Source organism: Capra hircus, chromosome 18 (genome assembly GCF_001704415.2).
Source record: "Capra hircus breed San Clemente chromosome 18, ASM170441v1, whole genome shotgun sequence".
Lineage (NCBI taxonomy): Eukaryota > Metazoa > Chordata > Mammalia > Artiodactyla > Bovidae > Capra > Capra hircus.
Genome location: NC_030825.1, coordinates 35,789,539 through 35,812,369, shown reverse-complemented (window position 1 = coordinate 35,812,369; position 22,831 = coordinate 35,789,539). Strand labels below are relative to the sequence as shown.

Below are 22,831 nucleotides of genomic sequence, written 5' to 3'. Positions count from 1 at the left end.
TAATAATGAACATAATAATGAAAGTTCTTCTTCCGACAGGATTTTTTTTGTGAGTCCTGTGTGTTCAAAATCTCACTTAAGGTTAATAGAACAGGATTTGAGAGGTAAAGAGCGTAAACCAGTGAGTGGTGAAAATCGAAATCTGCCTGATTCCAAAGCCCAAGTTCCCCACAACTACCGAGCGTACAAAGTCACGGATTGGTCGACCAGAAGGACTGCTGCATGGGTAAGGCGCGACTACCTTACCCGTGGTCACCAGACGCGTTTCTGAGCTTTGGCCGCAGACTCCCAGGTGTACAGGCGACGCGTGCGCAGTGCAGTGGAGGTGCCCCCTGCCGGCCGCGAGCGGGAGACGGCGCGGCAAAGGGGCGCTCAGTGCGCCTGCGCGCTCGAGGAGGCGGTGGCAGTTTTCGGTAGTGGCCCGGCGGTTCTCCGTGGGGCGGGCGCGGCCATGGCGCAGCCGGGGAAGCTGCTAAAGGAGCAGAAGTACGACCGGCAGCTGAGGTGAGCCAGGGCGCACCGATTCGGGCGGGCCAGCGGGTTCCTCTGCGTCCGGGCCGGGCCTAAGCGAGCGGGCGGCGCGGTTGGGCCTCTCTCGGGCCTCCCGCTGGGCTGGGCCGGGCCGTGCGTCCAGTGCCCAGGGTTCCGGCCTGGGGCCCCGGTGCTTCTCGAGGGCCGGCACTCGCCTTCCCCGGGGGGCGCGCCCGCCCGCTCGCCACGCGGTGTGCAGGTCGAGGTGCACCGCCCCCAGCGTGCGCCGGGTCACCGCGGCGGCTGCCGGTTCCGCCTCGCTGTGCTCCTGGTTTTGCAGAGTGAGGGGCTCGGGACTACCCCATCTCGGCCGCCGAGGGCAGCACCGAATGTTAGATGTTGTTCTAAACCGGCGCTGTCCAGTAGAAATATAATGCCAGTCTCATGTGAACCACATACGTAGTTATATATATGTGTATATATAACACATGTATATATGTGTATATGTAACATAATATTTATATTTGTAGTCACATTAAAAAGGACAAAGAAACAGGTGAAAATGATTTTAATAATTCAGTTTATTTTGTTTAACCCAGTATGTGCAAAATATTACTATTTCAACGCATAATCAGTATAAAAAGTTATTAGAGATATTTTACAATTTTTTCATTCTGTCCTCAGAATCCAACATTTTACACTTTTGGCGCGTCTCAAATTGGACTAGCCTTATTTCTAGTGCCCAGGAGCCACATGTGGCTAATGGACTAATGGATGTCTACTTACTGGACTGTAGATCTAAGCCATTGGGCTAGTCCTTGACTACTTCCTCTCCCTTGCCTTGTCTCCTAACACTCCCCATTCCTTATTTATTGAGTATTTTCTATGTGGTTAAAGGGCTTCCATGGTGTCTCAGCCGTAAAACATTCACCTGCAATGCAGGAGACCATCTACAATGCAGGAGACCATCTACAATGCAGGAGACGTGGGTTTCATCCCTGCATTGGGAAGATCCCCTGGAGAAGGAAATGACAACCCACTCCAGTATTCTTGCCTGGGAAATCCCATGGACAGAGGATCCTGGCGGGCTGTTGTCTCTGGGGTCACAAAAGAGTTGGACATGACTTAGAGACTAAACCACCACCAAAGGCAGCAGAAATAGCACAACTATATGGCCTCCCTCCTTTCTGAAGACCCACAAGCCAGAAGTTACAGTATGTCCCTAAGGACCAGAACTTGTTGGCACCTCTGGCTTGGTGCTGTTCTTAGGGGCTTTATACACTCAATTGTGAGAGCAGTCTTGAAGGCAGATATTCTGTCTCCTTTATAGATGGAAAAACTGACTCCTTAAAGTTTGATAACTTGCCCTGAGTATCCCATGTGTTTGAACCAGGATGTAAACTCAAGCCTTCTGGCTTTTCCAGAGCTGATAAGGTCTGCTCCCTGGGGAAAGGGAAATGAAAAGGAAAGTTTCTGGGGAAAGAAGCAAGATGGTAGAGACTTTGTAACCAACTTGTGTTCTCTTGTAAATTCTTGGAGATCCTTGTGTTTTGAAGCAGAGGTAACCATACATGACAGAGCTGATAAAATATTTTAGATTACTAAGTACCTGTGACAAAAGAGAGTTTTTGCTGAATTGAGTCCATTTAAGGAACAAACAGTGAAAACTGTTTATTGGTTTTGAAGTGTCAGAGGGAAGCAGTTACAAGCAAGATTGTGCCACCAGCTAGCAGTCAGCAGGCCCTGCCTTCCTTAGCCAGCAAGAGAATGGAGAGGATTGATTTTTGTTTGGGCCATTTCTTGAAACATATTACCTAGAGATGCACCAATATTCTCTTAGGCTCTTTCTCCAGCTACCCAAGTATCCATCAACCAAATATGCCAAGTGTCTTCTGTGTGCCCTACTTTCGTAGGAAAAAACCAGAGGTTTCCAGTCGGTCTGGTTCTTCTAGACTCATCCTCCATGCATTTGACAACTATTTAATGATTATTTATCCTGGACAAAGCACTGTATCAAGCACTGGGGCTTCAGTGGTGAACGTAGGGAGTGGTCTGTGCCCTTATGGAACTTAGAGTGGAATGGAGAGAGGGATGTTCAGCAAATAAAACACCAGATGAGGCAGTTACAGTTGTGATTTACTCTGGAGGACGTACAGGCTACATCATAGGAGAGGATATGCTTTAGACAACGGACAGGAAGCAGCTTAAAGTCTCTGTCCTCTAGGTTATGACATTTTTCTAATGATTTGGGTTTCCCCTGTGTTAAGAAAAGACACATTAGGCTTTCTGGGCAAAGGTAGCCATGTTAGCCCAGCTGTCATGATGCCTGTTTGATCACATATCTTGCCCTGTTAATGATATGCTGGTGTGACAAGATGTAACATATATTTCAGGTTATAACACATTTCTAATCCTTATTACATCTTTCTGTTTGTTAATGTATGCATTTACGAGTCATACTGTTAGAATTGGGAATAACATTTTAAAGCACTCCTGTAGAAGTCAGTGTGAAGGCTTTTCAGATGGTCCTTCAGTTTTCTTGGTAAAGCTTTTCTCACTCTTGAACGTGTCATGATGGATCAGTATTATGTCAAGATCTTAAATTACACTGGATCCCTGTAATTTAAGGAGAAATAAAATAGAGGATGCATGTGTGCTCAGTTGCTTCAGTTGTGTCCGACTCTTTGCAACCCTGTGAACTGTAACCCTCCAGGCTCCTCTGTCCATGGCATTCTCCAGGCAAGAATACTGGAGTGGGTTGCCATGTACTCTTCCAGGGAATCTTTGCGACCTAGGGATCGAACCTGTGTCTCCTGAGTCTCCTGCCCTGCAGGCATATTCTTTACCCGTTGAGCCACCTGGGAAGCCCAAAATAAAGAATGTTGTTGTTCAATCACTGAGTCATGTTTGACTCTTTGCGACCCCATGGATTGCAGCACACTAGGCTTCTCTGCCCTTCACCATCTCCCAGAGCTTGCTCAGACTCATGTCCATTGAGTTGGTGATGCCATTCAACCATTTCATTCTCTGTCGTCCCCTTCTCCTCCTGCCTTCAATCTTTCCCAGCATCAGGGTCTTTTCTAATGAGTTGGGTCTTTACAGGTGGCCAAAGTATTGGAGCTTCAGCTTTAGCATCAGCCCTTCCAATGAATGTTCAGGATTGATTTTCTTTAGGATGGACTAGGTGGATCTCCTTGCAGTCCAAGGGACACTCAAGAGTCTTCTCCAACACCACAGTTCAAAAGCATCAATTCTTCTGCACTCAGCCTTCTGAGAATAATAGGTTTTAATAATAATAGAGAATAATAGGTTTTAAATCTAAGGTACTTCTCTAATGTTAATGAATATGAAGACTTTATGACTTGAAAAGAGTATCTGACCCCCTCCTTTAACCACGACAGGCTCAAGCTGTCTGTCTCAGGTTACTCAGCTGTGTGATTCCCATAACACTTCCTGCTGTTCCTGTCTCACATGTGTGCCATGTGGATCACATCAGTTATTTGATGCAAGAACACTTTAGCAATCACCATTCAAATAAAGTTGTATTTTCATGGAATTTCTTTAAAATGTTAAATTTGTGTCTTCTTTTGTAGGTTGTGGGGTGATCATGGCCAGGAGGCTCTAGAATCTGCTCATGTGTGCCTAATAAATGCAACAGCCACAGGAACTGAAATCCTTAAAAATTTGGTGCTACCAGGTATGATAGTTTTGTGGTTGTAAATTCACTTCCTTAAAGTTTTTAACTAGAAACATATGTTCTTGACGGACTCTGTTTTGTTTCCCAGGTATTGGTTCATTTACAATTATTGATGGAAATCAGGTCAGCGGAGAAGATGCTGGAAATAAGTATGTTCTATTCTTTTCAAATACATTCATTAGGGAAGGCAGTGCATTGTCATGGGAGAGCAAGGCCTAAATCCCAGCTTCACCTCCTCAGTCAGGGTGACTTGACTTTCAGGTGGAAAGTCAAGTCAACTCTGTGTTTAGGATTATGGCAAGGATGGAGTGAGTTAATATAGGTAAAGTGCTAGCAAGCTGTCTGGCAAATAGGCTGTTAGTAAAAGATAGCCATCATTACTGTCTTTATTGTTGTTGTTAATGCAAAGAGTAGTCATTATTCCTTAATTTGTGAAATCTGTATCCTTCCTAAGTCCTTGAATTGATTCCTAAGTATTAGTATGTAATTAACAATAATTATATTTTGGGATTATAAGAATAATAAAAACTGCCTTTTATTTGTGGTGTCTTCTAAGCTTGGTCGAGGTATAGCTCTTCCTACACTACATTGTCTTTATAAAAATGCCATTTTAAAGTTGGCTTGTATATCATTCTTTAAAGATGATCATATATAGACTGTCAGGGCATTCCTGAATTTGGATTTCAAGCTTCCCTTTTCAGGAGCTTGGAGTCTGGGTTCTCTCATATTTGTCAAAAATCAACAACAATGAGTAAATACAAGGGAAATCAGATTTTGGTTCATATTGAGCTTGGTTAGCCTTTCTTTTGGGTAGAGTACCCTGACTCTGAGAAGCAGACTCAGATCTGTGCCTTGGGACATGATAAGGGTATGTGTGGGAGAAAGCCTGAGTAAATCTGTTATAGTTATCTGCAAGAGCAGTCTAACATTTCCCAAGGGTGGGTCTGTGGAGCTTTGGTTCTAGGGAACATTTATAGCTGTTAAATGGGCATATGCATTCCATGGTCAAATTATAAAGTATTTCCTTAGTATAAGATTTTAATATTGTGTATTATGTATGCTATTAATTTCCAAGTGAGGATATAATGCAGGGTGTTTCCCAAACTTTTGAAAGCCAGGGAACCCTTTTCTCTATGGCACACATTTTGGGAAACATTAATTTATTAGCCTGTCTTTGGTTATGCGTTTTCACTCAGCTTTCTTCCTCTAGGAAGTCTGTTTTAGTCTAAAACTAAAATATACTTTGTTTTAAACTATGAATGAAGTGCACCAGGTATTACACATAACCTTCCCTTTATAGTCAAAGAAACCATTAAAATTTTTTTCTATTCTATTTTAGTTTTTTCCTTCAGAGAAGCAGTATTGGCAAGGTAAAAAATCAGTTTGTAATAGAATATAGTTGTATTTGAATACCTAGTGATGTCACTACGTCTTGATTGCTTGAAAAGCTTTGCTTTGAAAGAGGTTAACTGTTAAATTGTATTAAAATCATTATAACCTGTTTTTAAAAAGATCTTATTATTTCTCTGTGAAAAAAATTAATTATCTCATTTCTTTCCAATCTTGTAAAGATTTATGTGCATGGTAGTTCAAGAACTTAGAAGTTTTATATTGTATCCTGTATTAAAGCTAAATACTAAGTAATGTTAATGGTCAGAAGTTGGGGTATTTGGGTTAAGATTTTTTACCAAGAGTTAGTCAGAATGTGTCTTATTTTTGTATTTATATTAAAAATATTACAGAACCATATTGGTCAACTTAGTGTAGTATTATATACTACATAATATATTATATAGTATTATGTATGTAGTTTCCTTAAAGACTGACCTCTCGTATACAGGATTGTAAATGTGGAAGGTTAGCATAAGTCCAAACATGACTTAAAATATCCCTGCCTGCTACCCAGAGTTTTCTGGTCATTTGCTTAATCAGAAAAGTAGAGTGCAAATCATGTAGCCATGTAAGAATTCTGAATAATGATGGTTTAGCTCTGTTTTAAATAATATCATGGTTTAGTCTCAGTTTTTAAACACTATGAAAAGCAGACTTTTCATATCTATGCATGGAATTTGGGTTGTTTTGCAGTCTGTTTGCCTGATCTGTAAATTAAGGGGTTACATTTTAACCACTTTTTTTCCTAATTGAAGTCAAATGCTTTGTTTTTTAAAGAACCGAGCTCAAGCTGCCATGGAATTCTTACAAGAATTAAATAACGATGTCTCTGGGAGTTTTGTGGAAGAGGTATATATGTATATATGTTATTATTTCTGTACAGAAATATAATTTTTTAGTAATTCAGAGCCCTGGGAATTTAGAATTTTAATCTTTGTATTTTTATGTTGAAAGTTGAATTATTTTAACATTGGAGTCTAGCATTTGCCTCACTTGTTCTAAAAAAGCTTAACCATTTCTGTCATGTTTAATATGATTGTGAAATTGTTGGATTTTCTTTCCCCTGTCCTATTTAGAGTCCAGAAAACCTTCTAGACAATGATCCTTCATTTTTCTGTAGGTTTACCATTGTGGTTGCAACTCAGCTTTCTGAAAGGTAAAATTTTAAGTTAATTTGTTTTTATTTTAACCTCTTATTAGATTTGCATAGTTTTGTTTTCTCTGCAGTCTATGGTTTTTAAATTCTTCGATTCCATAGAAACCTTTAATTAGAAGTGGTCTAATTAAAATCTCCAGCATTAAAAAGATAGGGAAGAGAAAAACAGTGAGATGTGAAACTTAGAACAGTTAAATTGAACGTTGGCTATTTTTTTAGTGGAAAAATAAAATTATAGGGAGTGCTTGGGGGTAGATACATAGGTTTTATATATATTTTCTTCTTTATTATAGAAGTGTTTTTCAGTAACATTCTCCCTAATACGAAAGACAAGGCTTTCATATCTCTCTAGTCCAAGAGATATACTTACTTTGAAACTGCTGCCTTGTGGAATTGCTTTTCAGTCTATCTTTATGTAAATATGCTGTTACTATGAATGCAAAAGATATATCTTTGCATTTATTATTTAGTAAGGAAGTTGCTTCATTTTAAGGTATTTTCATGTTGGGCATCTATCCGTTTGTTTATGTTTTTGTCTATTATGCCTTCTTTTGCAGTACGTTACTACGTTTAGCAGATGTCCTCTGGAATTCCCAAATCCCTCTCTTGATCTGTAGGACATATGGACTAGTTGGTTATATGAGGATCATTATAAAAGAACATCCAGGTAAAATTGTTGCACATATGGGGCTTCCTATTGGTTGTTTTAGCTGTAATTTTAGGAACCTGACAATAAAGAAAGTCAGTTTGAAATCACAAAGTTAATTTATAGCAGCAAAACTCTGGTTACAGGTTCAAAGTGCTAATCAGAGTCAGTAGGCTTTAATCTTCCTATTTCCTTTACTAAGCATTATAGAAGGATACAAAGCAGGAGATAAAATAGGTATAGCATCTTCGTGTTACCAGGAGGCCTGGCAGCTATGCAAGTACCTAGCTTTTTTTGCCTCTTAACCTACACAGGGCATGTATGGCGGGCACAGGCAAGAGCCAAAGTATGTGGGTCACACTGATACAGAGAGGTTACACTACCTTTTCCCCACCGGTTTTCTATTCTATTCTTGTAAAGGCCTCAGGCTCCCCCAGTTCAGGTGTAATTCCACATATCAATCAAGGTATTTGACTAACTACTGTTCCAAGGAAACTGTGTTAGTAGGAGACTAAAGTCATTCAAAGGCAGGCTTGCATCAACTCAAGTCCCTTACTTACACGATTTTGATCTTAAATCGTCATAAGATTTTCACTCAGGACTCATACATTGCTGTGGGCCAGGTCGTCTGTTAGTGCAGTGATAGTATCACTGAAGAGTGATGTCTGCTTAGGAAGCTAATGAGTGGCTTTGGGGGATAAGCTTTTGGCAGTAGGGCTGGGTCATTTAAGAGTTGTGAGAAGAGTGATAAGGTAAACAGTTTGTTTTAAATGGGTCACTGTGAGGCCCAGTGAGAATGAATGGATTTGGAGGGACAAAGGTTAGAGGCAAGGATTGCTTTTAGATTTTCAGTAGTCTAGGTCTGAGAAAGAGAGAGCATCCTTCACTGAGGGCAGATGTTATGAGGATAGGGAAGAGGGGAGAGATGATAAGGAAGGTTAAGCTTGCTGGCTGTATGCCGGCCTTTATGTAGGTTATTTCATTTACTCTTTTCCAAATCCCTATAAAGTTGATACTGTTGTATCTGACTTTTTACAGATAAGGATGCTGAGGCATAGAGAGATTAAGTTATTTGCCTAAGGTCACACAGCTAGCAAGTGACAGAACTGAGCCTCTATCTAAACACTCACTGAAATTGCACACTTCCCCGTACTCTCCTATACGGAGGGCTGTGTACGAAGTGACATCAGGATGTGGGGAATGGCTGATAACTTGGCCATGGAAGCTTGAAGTCCAGGAAGACCATCACATCCCGAAGGAAGAGGCATAGGTAGAGGGTGATGCTGTCTGTTGAAAACCATGGGAGGAGGAAGGGTAGGGTGCTATCTGAACACATTTTCATCTTTTCCGATTATAATAACAAGAAAATTCTGCACTAAAGGAATCTTCATTTTATTTTTATTAATACTGTAGTCCACTTATGATTTGTGCATTTAGTAAAATATAAGTTTATATGTATATGTAAATTTAACTCAGTAATGAACAAAACAGTGAGAAAAACCTGTAGGCCCTATGTCCATTTAAAAATTACAGATTTCCTAAGTTCCTGTAATATATATGTTGGCAGCAGTATTGTTGGCAGCAATATGTTGGCAGGAAATAAGTTTATCTTTCGGGATTATTTGTTCACAGTAATAGAATCTCATCCAGATAATGCGTTAGAGGATCTACGACTAGATAAGCCATTTCCTGAACTGAGAGAACATTTTCAGTCTTATGATTTGGATCATATGGAAAAAAAGGTTGGTGGTGTGTTTATAAGTATACTGAAAACTTTTTTTTTTAACCTAAGGTTTTTGAATTACAAAGTGAGAAAATATAAAACTCATCCAGTTCACACAAGTCACACAGTAACAACATTGTACCTAATTTATTTTAACTAAATCTATCTTTCCCCCAAATTTAAAAACTTTTTTATTGAAGAAAAGTACATTAACTGAACATATCTCTGTAATCAACACTCAGGTCGAGAAATTGAACTTTGTGTGTGTGTGTTTGCCTGCCATGCAGCATGTAGGATCTTAGTTCTCCAGCCAAGGATTGAACCTGTGCCCCTGCAATGGAAGCAGGGAGTCCTAACCACGGGATTGGACACTGACATGTACCAGAAGCCCTCTTCATGGTTCTTTTCTCCTAAACAAAGAGATACACTTTTTAGAATAGTTTGAATGTGGGGTTGGTGTTTGTTGAAATTGACTCCTGTTGAAACTTATTTTTAGAGTTTGAGAATTACCAAGGCAACTGCATATTTCATTATAGAAATAATCATATTTATAACAGGCCATGTAATTTAAGGCATATATGTGTATTTTCCTACCTACACATTAATTAAAGTGCAGGTATTTGGTTCATCAGCAAACACAGAAAAGATCCTTTGTCCTTAGTCTAGGCTTGGCGTCTGAAATCAAGATGTGAAAGTGAAAGTCGCTTAGTCCTGTCCAGCTCTTTGCGACCCCATGGACTATACAGTCCATGGAATTCTCTAGGCCAGAATACTGGAGTGGGTAGCCTACCCCTTCTCCAAGGGATCTTCCCAACCCAGCAATCAAACCAGGGTCTCCTGCTTTGCAGGCAAATTCTTTACCAACTGAGCTATCAGAGAAGCTCTACTTGAGCTTTATTTCTGAGTGGCAGTCTCTGAGACTGTTTGCTGAATGGTAAAAGGGACAGGTGTAGTATATACCTGCCTTACTAGGATTAAATTGGAGGCTGCCTCAAAAAGCTTTGTTAAGCAATTTTGATTGACTCAGCTCATTTTTCCTCCACTCTTTATTCCACATATACTGAGAGATGCAAACATGGTGGAATAATTGAGTAAAATATTATTGAATTTGTTGAAAATGATATGGTGTAGCGAAAAATAAATGTTAACTAATACTGATATTTTCTTTGATTGTTTATTTTTAGGACCATAGCCACACTCCATGGATTGTGATCGTAGCTAAATACTTAGCACAGTGGTATAGTGAAGTATGTCCTTTCTTTCTTTCTTTTTTTTTTCCCTAAGATTTATTTATTTGACTGTGTTGGGTTATAGTTGTGGTCTGTGGGATCTTTGTTGGCACATGGGACTTCTTGTTGCATGCACACAGGCTTCTCTAGTTGTGGCGCAGACTTAGTTGTCCCACGGCATGTGGGATTTTAGTTCCCTGACCAGGGATTGAACCCACATCCCCTGCACTGGAAGGCAGATTCTTAACCACTGGACCAGCAGGGAAGTTCCAGTATTTCCTTTCTTGAGAAAGGACTTTCAGTTTATTATAAAGAATTTCATTGGAGGGGATGGGAGACTGATATTTTTTCCTTGTGGGGTTATAGGAAAGGTAGGTGTTTTTCAGTTTGAATCTAGCATTTTCTCTTTTGATACTGACATTTTCATTAACAAAATGAAATTTGAACAAATGTCATTCTGAAACTGGCAGTGAGGAATGAATGTAGAGAAATGGCCCACACGTTTTATTTTCTGTCAAGTCAGCTGGTTTCACTAAGGTATTGATTACCTGATGCAGTCTCATGGGAAAATGGGGGGACACTGGACTTTTAATTTCCATATCTTGAGTTTTTACAACTATGTTTAAATTTATTTAACCCAATTTAGACCAATGGACGAATACCTAAAACATATAAAGAAAAAGAAGACTTCAGAGATTTGATTAGACAAGGTAATTTGGGATTTGATTAAACCTTGTATAAAGTTTAAAAAGATTGCTTGAAGCTAATTTTATTGTATTTCTGTAAGCACTTTTGTTGGATGATGCCATCATGAGCTTTTATTTTATTTTCCTCAGGGGAGGTTAAGGAACCACTCCTTGTGTAATTTTAAGAATGAATAATGATAAGCTGTATTTCTTCTTAAGGTTCAATATCCAATCCTCCCTTCTGAATCTGACAAGATTATTTCCTTAATGTTGGGGAAAGAGAAGGAATGAAAAGAAAAGGGCTGTTCCTTGCTAATCAGTTTCTATTTTAATAGGAATTTTAAAGAATGAAAATGGGGCTCCAGAAGATGAAGAGAATTTTGAAGAAGCTATTAAAAATGTGAATACAGCACTAAATACAACTCAGGTATTAAGAGCTGCTGAAGTATTCACCAGTAAAAGGTGTTTTCTGAAGTCCTTGTAGGTGAAATAGTTGATTTTAGGTTTAATATTTCTTAAATTGTATAGTTGGTTAGAAATTAATATTATAATACAGCTTTAATTTTCTTTTATTAGATTCTGTATTGTCCTTGTTAAAATGGATGTCAGTGCTTCAGCATATAATATTTATACAGATTTACATAAATTAATTATTTGAAGTACATGATTTGTGAGTAGTAAGGGTTTAGGGGTAGAAATTATATAATGAAGGTATTATTTTGCTGGTCCAAATAGTGTTGCCTGAAAAGTTAAATCTTACTCTGCATTTGCTTTTATTTTATTTTTTTGTACTTGCTTTTAACAGTAATTATTTGAATACATTGGAAGATGTTCTTAATGACATCATATACCTTAAAAATTACTTGGAGGACTTTATTGTTGAAGTCTGACCAGTGAAGTTTTGGGGGAACTTTGGAATAACACAACTGGTAGTTTAAGTTAGAATTTTCTTATAGTTTAAAACAGCAAAAAACGCTACCTTTCAAGTTAGGAAAGCACTTAAGGTGTCATTACAAACTTTCTGGAGACAGTGAGGTAGTGTTGCTGAGTGATTAAAAGTATGTGCTGTGTGAATCACACAGTTTTTTGGGTGATAGAAATTTTCTAATGTCTCAATTGGAGTGATGGTTAAAAGTATATGTATAGTTACAAGAAAGCATCAAATTGTCATTTAAGATTTGTGCATTTCACTGTATGTATGATTTATCCCAATTGAAAAAAAACAAACACGGTTCTGTGGTTGAGGGACAGTGAGCTAAGCAAACAGACAAATGTACTAGGTGCTGTTAACAAAATTAGAGCAGAACAAAGGGGTAGAGCATGTGGGGAAGGAGGAGGTCTGGGATCGGGAGGGACCAGGGAGACTTTGAAGGAGATGTGTTTAAGCAGAAGCCTAAGTGAAGTGTGACATGCAGAGGTCTGGAAGAAGAGCTTTTCAGGCTGAGGAAGTACAAGTACAAAGGCCCAGAAAGGGGATGACGCCTGGCATTTGTTCAAGGATAGGTATGAAAGCCACTGTGATTGGAATGAAGTGAACAAGGGGGAAAGTGGTGGGAGGAATTTAGGTTTGGAGAGGCAGAAAGGGCTCCATCATAAAGGCAATGCAGGCCACTGAAGTGTTCTGAGCAGAGGAATGAAGTGACCTGATTTATAGTTCTAAAAAAGTTATATTCTGGCTCTTTTGAGGACAAAAGACTCTAGAGGGGGGTGGAAGCAGAGAGTTACCAGTAAGAAATTTCTTTTTTCCATGTAACAGTAGAACCAAAGCCTACAATTTCTATAGTTTTTATAACATAGGATGTTCTTGCTTGCATTAAAAGTTCTTAACTGTCTTGCTTTTTTCTGAGTGCTTGTCTTCTTCCACCATCAGTAGTTAGGGTATATGGGTTTCAGATTTTTTACAAGCTGAGAAAACATGAAGGATTACAAATCTAGCTTGGGATTAATGTCTGTTTTCTTCGTTCTGTCTTCAAATATAACTATAAATTAGGCTGCTTCTTTACTCCATGTATGATGTAGGAAAATAGGTCAGTCTTTAAATGCTAACAGGAGTGGGAAGGAGGGGATTTTCTTCTGTTCTCTCTTTCCCCAACAAATCTCCATCTGGTGATAATTCTGAATAAAAGTCCAAATCAGAAGTTTGTGTTTGAAGTTGTTTGGAAGGTTACAGTGAAAATAAAGGTGGGCAAATTCTTAGTATAGGTAAATGTTTTGTGTTCCTTTATTAGATCCCAAGCAGTATTGAAGATATATTTAATGATGATCGCTGCATAAATATCACCAAACAGGTAACGACAAACAAGTAAAATTAGTGCCCCTTAACCTTCAGGTCAAATTGAAATGTCACTTAATATTATTATTTTCTTTTTTTTAGACTCCAACATTTTGGATTTTAGCTCGTGCCTTAAAGGAATTTGTGGCCAAAGAGGGTCAAGGAAATCTACCTGTTCGAGGCACAATTCCTGATATGATTGCAGATTCAGGCAAATATATAAAACTTCAAAATGTGTAAGTCAGCTGTCTTCAAGCTATGTAAGAGAAAAATCAATGTTTATATTAGAGAGGAACATGTTTTATCAGTCTGCCAGAAATCAGAAATCAAATGAAAGTTTGTTATAATCTCATTGCTTTAAAAATAAGCTAAAAAACTTAGAGGGCAGATGTTTTTAAAAATTTATTTTATTTTTAAGAATAATTTTAGGTTCATAGCAAAATTGGGCAGAGAGTATAGAGAGTTCCCACTTACTTTCTGGGGGTCAGACTTTTTCTTTCATATTTCAAGATAAACCTAACATTTGAACACTTAATTCTGTGCTATGAACTGTTCTATGTATTAACTAATTTAATATTCACAAAAATCCTATGAGAGAGATACTGTTACTGTCCCAGTTTTACAGGTGAGGAAACTAAGGCATAGAAGAGGTAATTTATTCAGGGCAGGACAACTGGTAAATGGTAAAACCAGGATTTGAATTCATGAAACTCAGATCTGTACTCATAACCACAGCTCTGTTCTCTTTTATCTGTAATTTAAAGCTTTCAAGACTTTAGTTTTTGATAAATTTTTTGTCATTAATGTCTCATAATTTAAAGAGTTCATGACTGTAGACAGAGATGTGCTATCCACTGTCATAAAGATGGGTCTCAATAGATAATACCCCTGTGTATCTTTGGGTTTGCTGTGGATAAATGCAGGGCTACTGGCCTGGCTTCTTCAAGGGCCAGATAATGTCACACAGAGAAGGTCTTTATTTCATAGACGGATTGTACTCTTCATCTCAGTCATTCTCTTAACAAATCTTTGTTGCCGTAGCCTAAAAGTTCAACTACTTAAAACTTGGGAAAAGTCAGTTGAGAGAAAGAGTATGACCTCATATCAGAGGTGATCAGCTTAACACTGATCATCTCTAGAGGGTGACCATCTCAAGTTTTACGTGGATTTGTTAGATGGTCGGTTTTGAAGGATTTAACTTTCCTTGGACTTGACTTCAAGGAGATTGAAAAAGTAAAAGTGAAGTCGCTCAGTCGTGTCTGACTCTTTGCAACTCCATGGACTGTAGCCTGCCAGGCTCCTCCATCCATGGAATTCTCCAGGCAAGAATACTGGAGTGGATTGCCATTTCCTTTTTCAGGGTATCTTCCCAACCCAGGGATTGAACCCGGGTCTTCCACATTGCAGGCAGACTCTTTATCATCTGAGCCACGAGGGAGCTTAAGCTGTTCTTTTGCAGCATATTTTGTTAGGTACTCTATCAGAGAAGCATGGATCATGGACTTCTCCAGGAGGGCAGGTTTTAAGTTAGGTGCTGTTAATTACTCAGAGATCCTAGGTATTAGGTGAAGTCCCAGAGTCCATCACCAGCCACTAACAGGTGCTACTGGTAGCATTTCCATGGCATTGTCACATTTCATAGATTGCCAGATCAGTATTTTTTTCATGAAAGGGAAAGAATTTTTTTGTTTGCTTCATGGTGATATTTAAATCTGGCAATTTAAATATTTGTTAATAGTAGCTTTTTGTTGTTCTTTTCCAGTTACCGTGAAAAAGCAAAGAAAGATGCTGCTGCTGTGGGTAATCATGTTGCCAAATTGCTTCAGTCTATAGGCCAGGTAAGCTGCTGGGCACAGTGCCTTTGATAGACAGTACAGCTCCACATGGGCCGGATTGCATTGCATAAACCCAGCCAGGAATGGCTCAGAGAGAGGGTGTGGCACTGGCTCAGACCTTCTGCAGAGGGTCTTTCACTTGCCTGCCTAATGAGAAGGCCTGTCATAGTGACTGGCTTTGTGCTGCACCCTCTGTTGATTTTCTTTTACACTGGAGCAAAATCTGCATTTATCTCTTTACAGGCACCAGAGTCCATTTCAGAGAAAGAATTAAAATTACTCTGTAAGTCACCTTGACTTAAATTTCCTTATTTTGTTTGATAAAAAATGTGACATGGGAAGTGTTCCCAGCAATTTTAAATGGTTGAAATTAACATTTTTCCGTGGTCTCAGTGGTATCAATATAGGTAATTATTGGGTAAGGTTTTTTTCTCTCTTTCATAATGAAAGGAGAGGGTATTCTAAGACTGGTCAGAGATAGGTCATATCTGTATCGATACATTGAAAATTATCAATAGTGCAGAACTGTTTTCAGGTTATTAATTTAAATAACTTGGAAAAGTCTTATCTGAAGAGTTTGGGTATGAAGTCTTGAGTCATATGTACATTGACAAGATTGGTTTAAATACTAATTTTGATCAGTATTTGATCAGACTGTGATATAATTAGGAATTTTGCCATTTAGTTTCAGGCTAGGCTCCTAGGGTCTTTTTGATAACTCTTGAGTAGGCCCAGAGTATTTAAGAGTTAATTTAAGAATAAGAAAGTCTGTTTCATATGCCATCTGAGAATTTTTCCCTGTAGCTATGACCTCTTGTTTCTGGAAAAGCATGTTTTGTATGTTACCCATCCTTAAAATATATGTATTCAAATTATCCATTTTAAGATTCTTCAGCAATGTTTGTTTAGGCTTAGATTTTTTTGTTCCACTACTAATCTTGCACCTCGTTTATATATTAGTGTTTGTTCTACTACATTATATGATACCAGATTAAAAGCTGGATATTGGGTATTTGAGAGTATTTGAAGGTATTTGGATATTATTTTGATCTCTCTACTGGAATACATTTGAAAATTCTCATAATACAAAGTTTTTTGTTTTTAAAGCCTTAACTTATACCCAGAGCACACTATATATACCACTGTCCTTCAGGACTGCTTATCTAGAATAATAAAAATTACTATTCATTGAGCCCTGTCAGGCTTTCTGCTAGGTATCTACTTTATACAGTTGGAATTCTGATCCACAGAACAACTCAAAGTTAAAAAATATATTTCTATTTTACGAATGAAAATTGAGGCTCAGACAGGTGCCGTCACCCATGTACTCAGTGCTGAACTGATTGTAATGCCAAGAACATGAATTTAAGATGGCTTGTGTTGTAGTGCCATTTCTGCTAACCATTAGAGCCAATTCTTCATATTTCTATGTCTGTAAAGAGGATACCCAAAATTTTCTGTTCTTAATCAGCATATTAGAGTATCTTAACCATTTACTTCCATCATGCCTTTCCTGTGTTCAGGCAGCAATTCAGCATTTCTTCGAGTGGTGAGATGTCGATCCTTAGCTGAAGAATACAGCTTGGATACAGTTAACAAGGATGAAATTAGTGAGTAATAACCTTTTGATGCCAAGTTAAGGATATGATATTTTATACATACTGTATAACAGTATGTATAATAGAGTATATGGTGATAATATAAAGGATAATATAAATATTTATACTCTAAATTTTATTCTGTAAGCCTGTCCAAGTGGTCGTAATTTCAAAATATAAAACTCAGTGTGCTGTGTGGTGCTTAGTCACTTGGTCGTGTCTGACTCTTTGCAACCCCATGGACTGTAGACCACCAGACTCCTCTGCCATGGGGCAAAATACTGGAGTGTGTTACCACACCCTCCTCCAGGGGGTCTTCCCAACCCAGGGATTGAACCCAGGTCTCCCACATTGCAGGTGGATTCTTTACCATCTGAGCCACCAGCAAAGCCTATAAAACTTAATGTACATATATAATCATATTTAGGTCACTGAGTAAGTGGTGTTATATGTAGAAGAGCTAAATTTAGCATTTTACTACTTTATTAGAGATTATGTGACCATAACTAACTATCCATAATACCACTGGGCTTTATTTTAATAATAAATTTCCCTTTATTTTACTACTATGTATCATTTTCTATTTTATTGTTACAAAATATTTAAATTTTGTGATAGAATTACCTTGTATTCTGAAACTTGAGTATATAGTAAATTCGGTTTTTCCTTGTTTTTAAATCATGAATTACCCAAATTATACTGAAATGTTTTTCCTTTCAGTTTCCAGCATGGACAATCCAGATAATGAGATAGTATTATACTTAATGTTACGGGCTGTTGATAGATTTCATAAACAGCATGGTAGATATCCAGGTAAGGATAGCAATTAAATTATCAAATACAGTGAAAACATTTCTTTTTGACTTCACAGCATGGCTTGCGGAATCTTAGTTCCCTGACGAGGGATTGAACCCAGGCCAGAGCAGTGAAAGTTCCAAATCCTAGCCATTGGACTGCCAGGGAGTTCCCAATAAAATCTTAAGTAAATACTTATATGGAATGAAATCTTAAAGGGTTCTTGGGGTATTTATAGTAGTACAATGCTTGAATTCACACTGGAAACAGTTTACAAATGGTTCATCTCAGTGAGGCCAAGTGTAACCAACTGCAAACAGTATTTGATTCTGAACTATTACAGGGGACTGTTGGTTGGTTGCATATAGGATAAAACTTTTTCCTGCTAGTTTCTATAGCTGACTTCTAAGATTCACACTGAGTTTGATTTGGTAGAATGGGAAAAATCACAAGAAGTATGCCAGTGACTTCTGAACTCAGAACCCTGAAGATGTTTCTTTGCTCAGTATCTATTTTTTGTTATCTATAAATGTAGTAATTGGGGAATTGGCATATGCTCCAAGGTCTTCAGTTGTCCAGGACATCTTTATTAAGATGATAGTTTTAATTGTGCAGGATTATTGCATAGCAGCACATTCTGGGTGTGTCATAAAGCCTGTTGCCCCAACTGATGTAGTATACCCAACGAGTTATAATGTTAATGAGCAAGCTTACCAGAAAAGGAAAAAGAATAAAACATCAAATAAATGTACTGCTTTATTGTATTGTTTGCTTAGAATGTATTTTTTGTTATCTTCTGCATAACAGACCATCCCCAAATTTAGTAGTTTAAAATAATCCATTATTGTGTCTGTGACTTTGAGGGTTGGCTGGGTTCAGTTAGATAGTTCTCACTGGGGAAAGGGCATCCCATGGAGATGCATGATGCCTAGGGCTGGAGTCATCCAAGAACGGAGGTGCAGGACACCTGGGGCTGGAGTCATCCACGAAGACATACTCACTCGCATGTGTGGCACTTCAGCCAGGGTATCTGGAACTGCTGGGGGCTGCTCAGGCATCTCTCCCCTGTGGCTCACTGGGGCTTCCATTCAGCATGGCAGTTCAAGATTTCTTACATAGTGGCTGCCTTCCCCAGAGTTAACAGTTCCAAAAGACTAAGGTCAATGGCACAAGGCTTTTTATGACTTGGCTTTCGAGCATCACTTATGTCCTATTGGCTTAACAGAGTCAGCTTAGATTAAGAGTGGAAGGGGGACCACATGAGGGCATGAAGAGGCATTCATTGGGGAGCCATCTTGGGAAATTAGCTATTATATAGAGCACAGACTTTGGAGTTAAACCTAGGTTCAAATCACTTCTTGTCTTCTTGATCTTGGGTGAGTCACTATTTCCTTCCAAGCCTCAGTTCTCTCAGTATGGAATGGTGATAATAATACCCTGTTAGATTGTTAGGGTTAGGTACATGATGTATGAAAATCACTTAACACACTGCCTAGCTTTTTATAAGTACTTAATAAAGAGTAGATGCTACTATTTTGAGGACAAGGAATAATGATAGTTTTTAAACTAGAGGGGTTAAAAACTAAACTAGAGGGATTTAACATTACCTGGATATTATGGCAATTACATTTTTCCTTCCAAGTAATAATAATAGCTTCCCTTTGATAGTTTGATCATTAAGAACTGCCTGGGCTCATATGGCAGTTTTGCTACTTATGAGCTAAGTAACTCAGGCAAATAACCTGATCTCTCTGTGCCTCAGTTTTCCCATCTATAAAATGAAGATAATAATAGTGTCTATTTCACAGGGTTGTTGTGAGGATTAAATGAAGTAATATACAGATGGTATTTAAAACAATGTCCAGTGTCTATTAATGCTCCATGAGTGTCACTTATTATTATAGCTTTATGTCTTTAGTGTCATTTAATCTCCTAGAAAGGATAATAAACACCAGAGTTTTTATAAAGGGTGTGTGTGTGTGTGTGTGTGTGTGTGTGTGTGTGTGTGTATAGGACATTACTTTCTCATTTATTCAGTTCTATCAAAAAATCATTGAGCACCAACTATGTGTCAGATGGTCTTCTAGATACTCGGTATAGAGCACTGAACAAAGCAGATTTGTTAAACTCTGTTAAATAGGTTTTTAGATGGTTTCTTTGATTGTTACAGGTTTGTGATAGTTGCAAATATTGGTCTCATACTTTCCATTATTTTTGTTCTTTTTTCAGATTTATAGTTTTGACTAAACAGCTAAAACTGGATTAAATAGAAGAGGCAGTCAACAATTTTGAATCATGTATTTATTTCAATGAAAAATAATTTTTTTATATATATATATTTTAGGAGTGTCTAACTATCAAGTTGAAGAAGATATAGGAAAGTTAAAGTCTTGTCTCACTAGCTTCCTTCAGGAATATGGATTATCTGTAATGGTGAAAGACGATTATGTCCATGAATTGTGAGTATTTTTTTTTTAGGGAGCATATGAGACAGTACTGTTGTGTCATATGGCTAATCTGTTTTCTTGTCACCATCCTTTCCTGTAGTTGCCGATACGGAGCTGCTGAACCACACACCATTGCTGCATTCTTAGGGGGTAAGTTCCAGAGACAGAAGACTATCACCTGTTGTTATATAGTACAGTTGTGAAGTTTTGTTTTCCTAGCTGTTTTAACTAAGGAGGTCAGTGTAGCACACTTGGTTTCCCTGCTTTCTATCTCTCCCACTGCTGTCCTGAAGCATAATTAATCTTTCTAATGCATAGCTCTGATTGTTTCTCTCACTTAACTAACCTTCTGACCTGCCAGTACACACATATACACTATAGAAGTCCTCAGAAAACAAATCCAGAGTCCTTCATTCTGTGTTCTGATTTACCCAGCCTCACTTTCCTTGTTTTTTTTCAAGTTACTTGCTTTTCCCCCTAGATACGCCCTTTGATTTCCTGCTCCTTGAATCTTTACCCCTCTCTGGACCCATTTGCCCTAAATCTCCCTCTTTCTTCCATGTCTAAAATCTACCTGTTTTTCATGACCCAATTCAACAATATCTTCTTTCATAAGACTCCTTGGAGGCTGGAAGTTTGAGATCAGGGCTGGTTTAATTGGTTTCTGGTGAGGCCTCTCTTCGTCTCTTCATGGCTTGTAGGCAGTCACCATCTTGCTGTGTGCCATAACCTCTTTTCTGTGCAGGAAGGTGAGGGTGGATGGAACAGAAGCTCTCTAGTGTCTCTTTTTAGAAGGCCCCTCCCCATGACCTTAGTTACCTAATTACCTCCCAAAGACTATCTCCAAATATGGTCACATTGAGGGTTAAGGCTTTAACATACAAATTTTGGGGTACATGCCTTTGGTCTACAACATGTGCATCTTATTATTATTCTGCACAAGTCACTTCTTTGGGGTCTTTGTTTAAATATTATCTTCTTTGTGAAGCCATTCCTGATTCCCTGATTTAAAATAGTCCCTCCTCTTGCACTCATATCCCCCCTACCCTTTGCTTTTTCTCCTTAGCTCTTAGTCACTTGACATTTTACTTGTTTGTAAATTCTCTCTTCCTCACTACTGAAAAGTAAAATCCATGAGGACACGGATTTTTGTCTTTTGTTCCCTGCTGTATCCCTAGTGCCTGGAACAGTATCTGGTACAGGGCAGAGTCTGATTTTATTGAATCAATGAATGTGAGAGCAGAAGCTTCAGATTATAAAAGATGATAAATGCTTTCTTAGTTGTTTTTTTGTTATTGTTTCTTTGTTTTCTATTGTTTTGTTTTGAATGTGCATGCGTACCAGTCGTGTTTGACTCTTTGCGACCCCATGGACTATAGCCTGCCAGGCTCCTCTGCCCATAGAATTTTCCAGGCAATAATACTGGAGCGGGTTGCCATTTCCTTGTCCAGGAGATCTTCCTGACCCAGGGGTAGAGCCCATGTCTCCTGCGTCTCCTGCATTGCAGGTACCTGGGAAGCCAGGTTGTTTTGAATAGTAACTTTAAAACTTGTTACTATCTCTATATACTCAGACTGTTACTGAGTATAGCAGTATAGCAGTATTTAATATAGATCTTTTCCAAATTACAAATATCCTTTAACCCCTTTTTATTATAAAACATGCACAGGGTAGGATTCAAATGCAACAGAAAGGTATCCTTTGAGAATCTTTTCTGTCTTTAAAAAAGCCTTTTTTTAAAAATGTAGTAATTTATAATACTGTTTGATTTTTTCTTGTGTAATATATTTTGCCAATATTTTTAAACCACCATAATTTTAAAAACTTCTTTCTTTTAAACTATGGCATAATATTTCAAGGTGTGAATGTATAGAACAAATTTTTTATTTCCTTTAATAACAGTTATAAAAGCTTATAGTCCCTTGTTTTGATATGACTCAGTAAGTTATGTCTGTTTTGGGTTATTGTTAAACATCTTTGGTTTTGGAAAGGAAGGGTTTTCTTTACAGAATTGAGTATTTTTATATTTATATAATTTTTAAAATTCTTTTTCAAAGATTTGCTTTTCTCCTTTTTCCTTGCAGGAGCTGCTGCTCAAGAGGTTATCAAAATAATCACCAAACAATTTGTAATTTTTAATAATACTTACATTTATAGTGGCATGTCACAAACTTCAGCAACTTTTCAGTTGTAGAATAAGCACCCTATAGTGTGTTAATGACTGAAACTGTAATTGTCTTCAGTGTGTGCCCTAGTCTGTCAAGTTCTGCTAGGGAGAATTGTTAAATTGTTTCCTTAATAAACATTTTTCTCATTTGTATTAATGTAATCTTGTTCTTTGGGGGGCACAGGGAGCTGAGGTGGAGACGAAGGAAACAATTTTCTCAGAGAATAAAAGTTATCCATTCCTAATTGAGTTCATTATTTCTGGCTTGCTATTTCAAAGTTACTTATAGAAATGTGTTACATTAGAAACGGCTTAAAATAATTTTTTCTTAGGCTTAAATAATGAATTTAAGGCATGTACAGATTTTAGCTGTGGAGATCTTAGTAAACATCACTATTTGCTAAAACTAATACAATTTAAAGAAAACAAATATTTCAAATGTATAGTTTTATCAGAAAACAAAAGCAGGCTACAAGGGGGAGAGAGAGGGAAGATTGGAAGAGAGGAATGAAGGCAGGGCGCACAGTTACTAAACCCCGGCCCTTTGGAATGCTGGTGAGCGGCTGCGCGCGTTTGACTCCGATTGGGGGCGGGACGGCCGGAAGTCCCGCCCCTCGGAAGTGCTCCCGCCCTCTCGGCGGGAAACGGTCCGGCGTCGAAGTAGGCGCGCGTGGAGGGAGAAAGGGCGAAACCCAACGCGCTGCGACTTCAGGGTAA

General features: G+C 38.3%; 1 protein-coding gene across 1 annotated transcript; it reads left to right on the top strand.

Moving 5' to 3' along the window:
• On the top strand, positions 363-22,267 carry NAE1 (NEDD8 activating enzyme E1 subunit 1). The gene is made up of 20 exons (XM_018062091.1): positions 363-504; positions 4,065-4,168; positions 4,257-4,317; positions 5,508-5,538; positions 6,338-6,409; positions 6,637-6,716; positions 7,274-7,383; positions 8,995-9,104; positions 10,270-10,332; positions 10,961-11,024; positions 11,336-11,427; positions 13,229-13,288; positions 13,375-13,508; positions 15,035-15,110; positions 15,351-15,390; positions 16,631-16,717; positions 17,426-17,518; positions 19,845-19,959; positions 20,048-20,097; positions 22,032-22,267. Exons 1-20 carry the CDS (start codon positions 452-454, stop codon positions 22,139-22,141), a joined length of 1,605 nt encoding a protein of 534 aa, XP_017917580.1. The 5' UTR covers positions 363-451; the 3' UTR covers positions 22,142-22,267.

What these genes read in the sequence shown, in the direction of transcription:
- NAE1 (XM_018062091.1), top strand. Translation starts at nt 452, where the DNA reads ATGGCGCAGCCGGGGAAGCTGCTAAAGGAGCAGAAGTACGACCGGCAG. An exon ending in AGAGAAGCAGTATTGGCAAG is followed by an intron (nt 5,539 to 6,337) that starts GTAAAAAATCAG and finishes TGTTTTTTAAAG; the next exon opens with AACCGAGCTCAAGCTGCCAT. An exon ending in GAAAGAATTAAAATTACTCT is followed by an intron (nt 15,391 to 16,630) that starts GTAAGTCACCTT and finishes TCCTGTGTTCAG; the next exon opens with GCAGCAATTCAGCATTTCTT.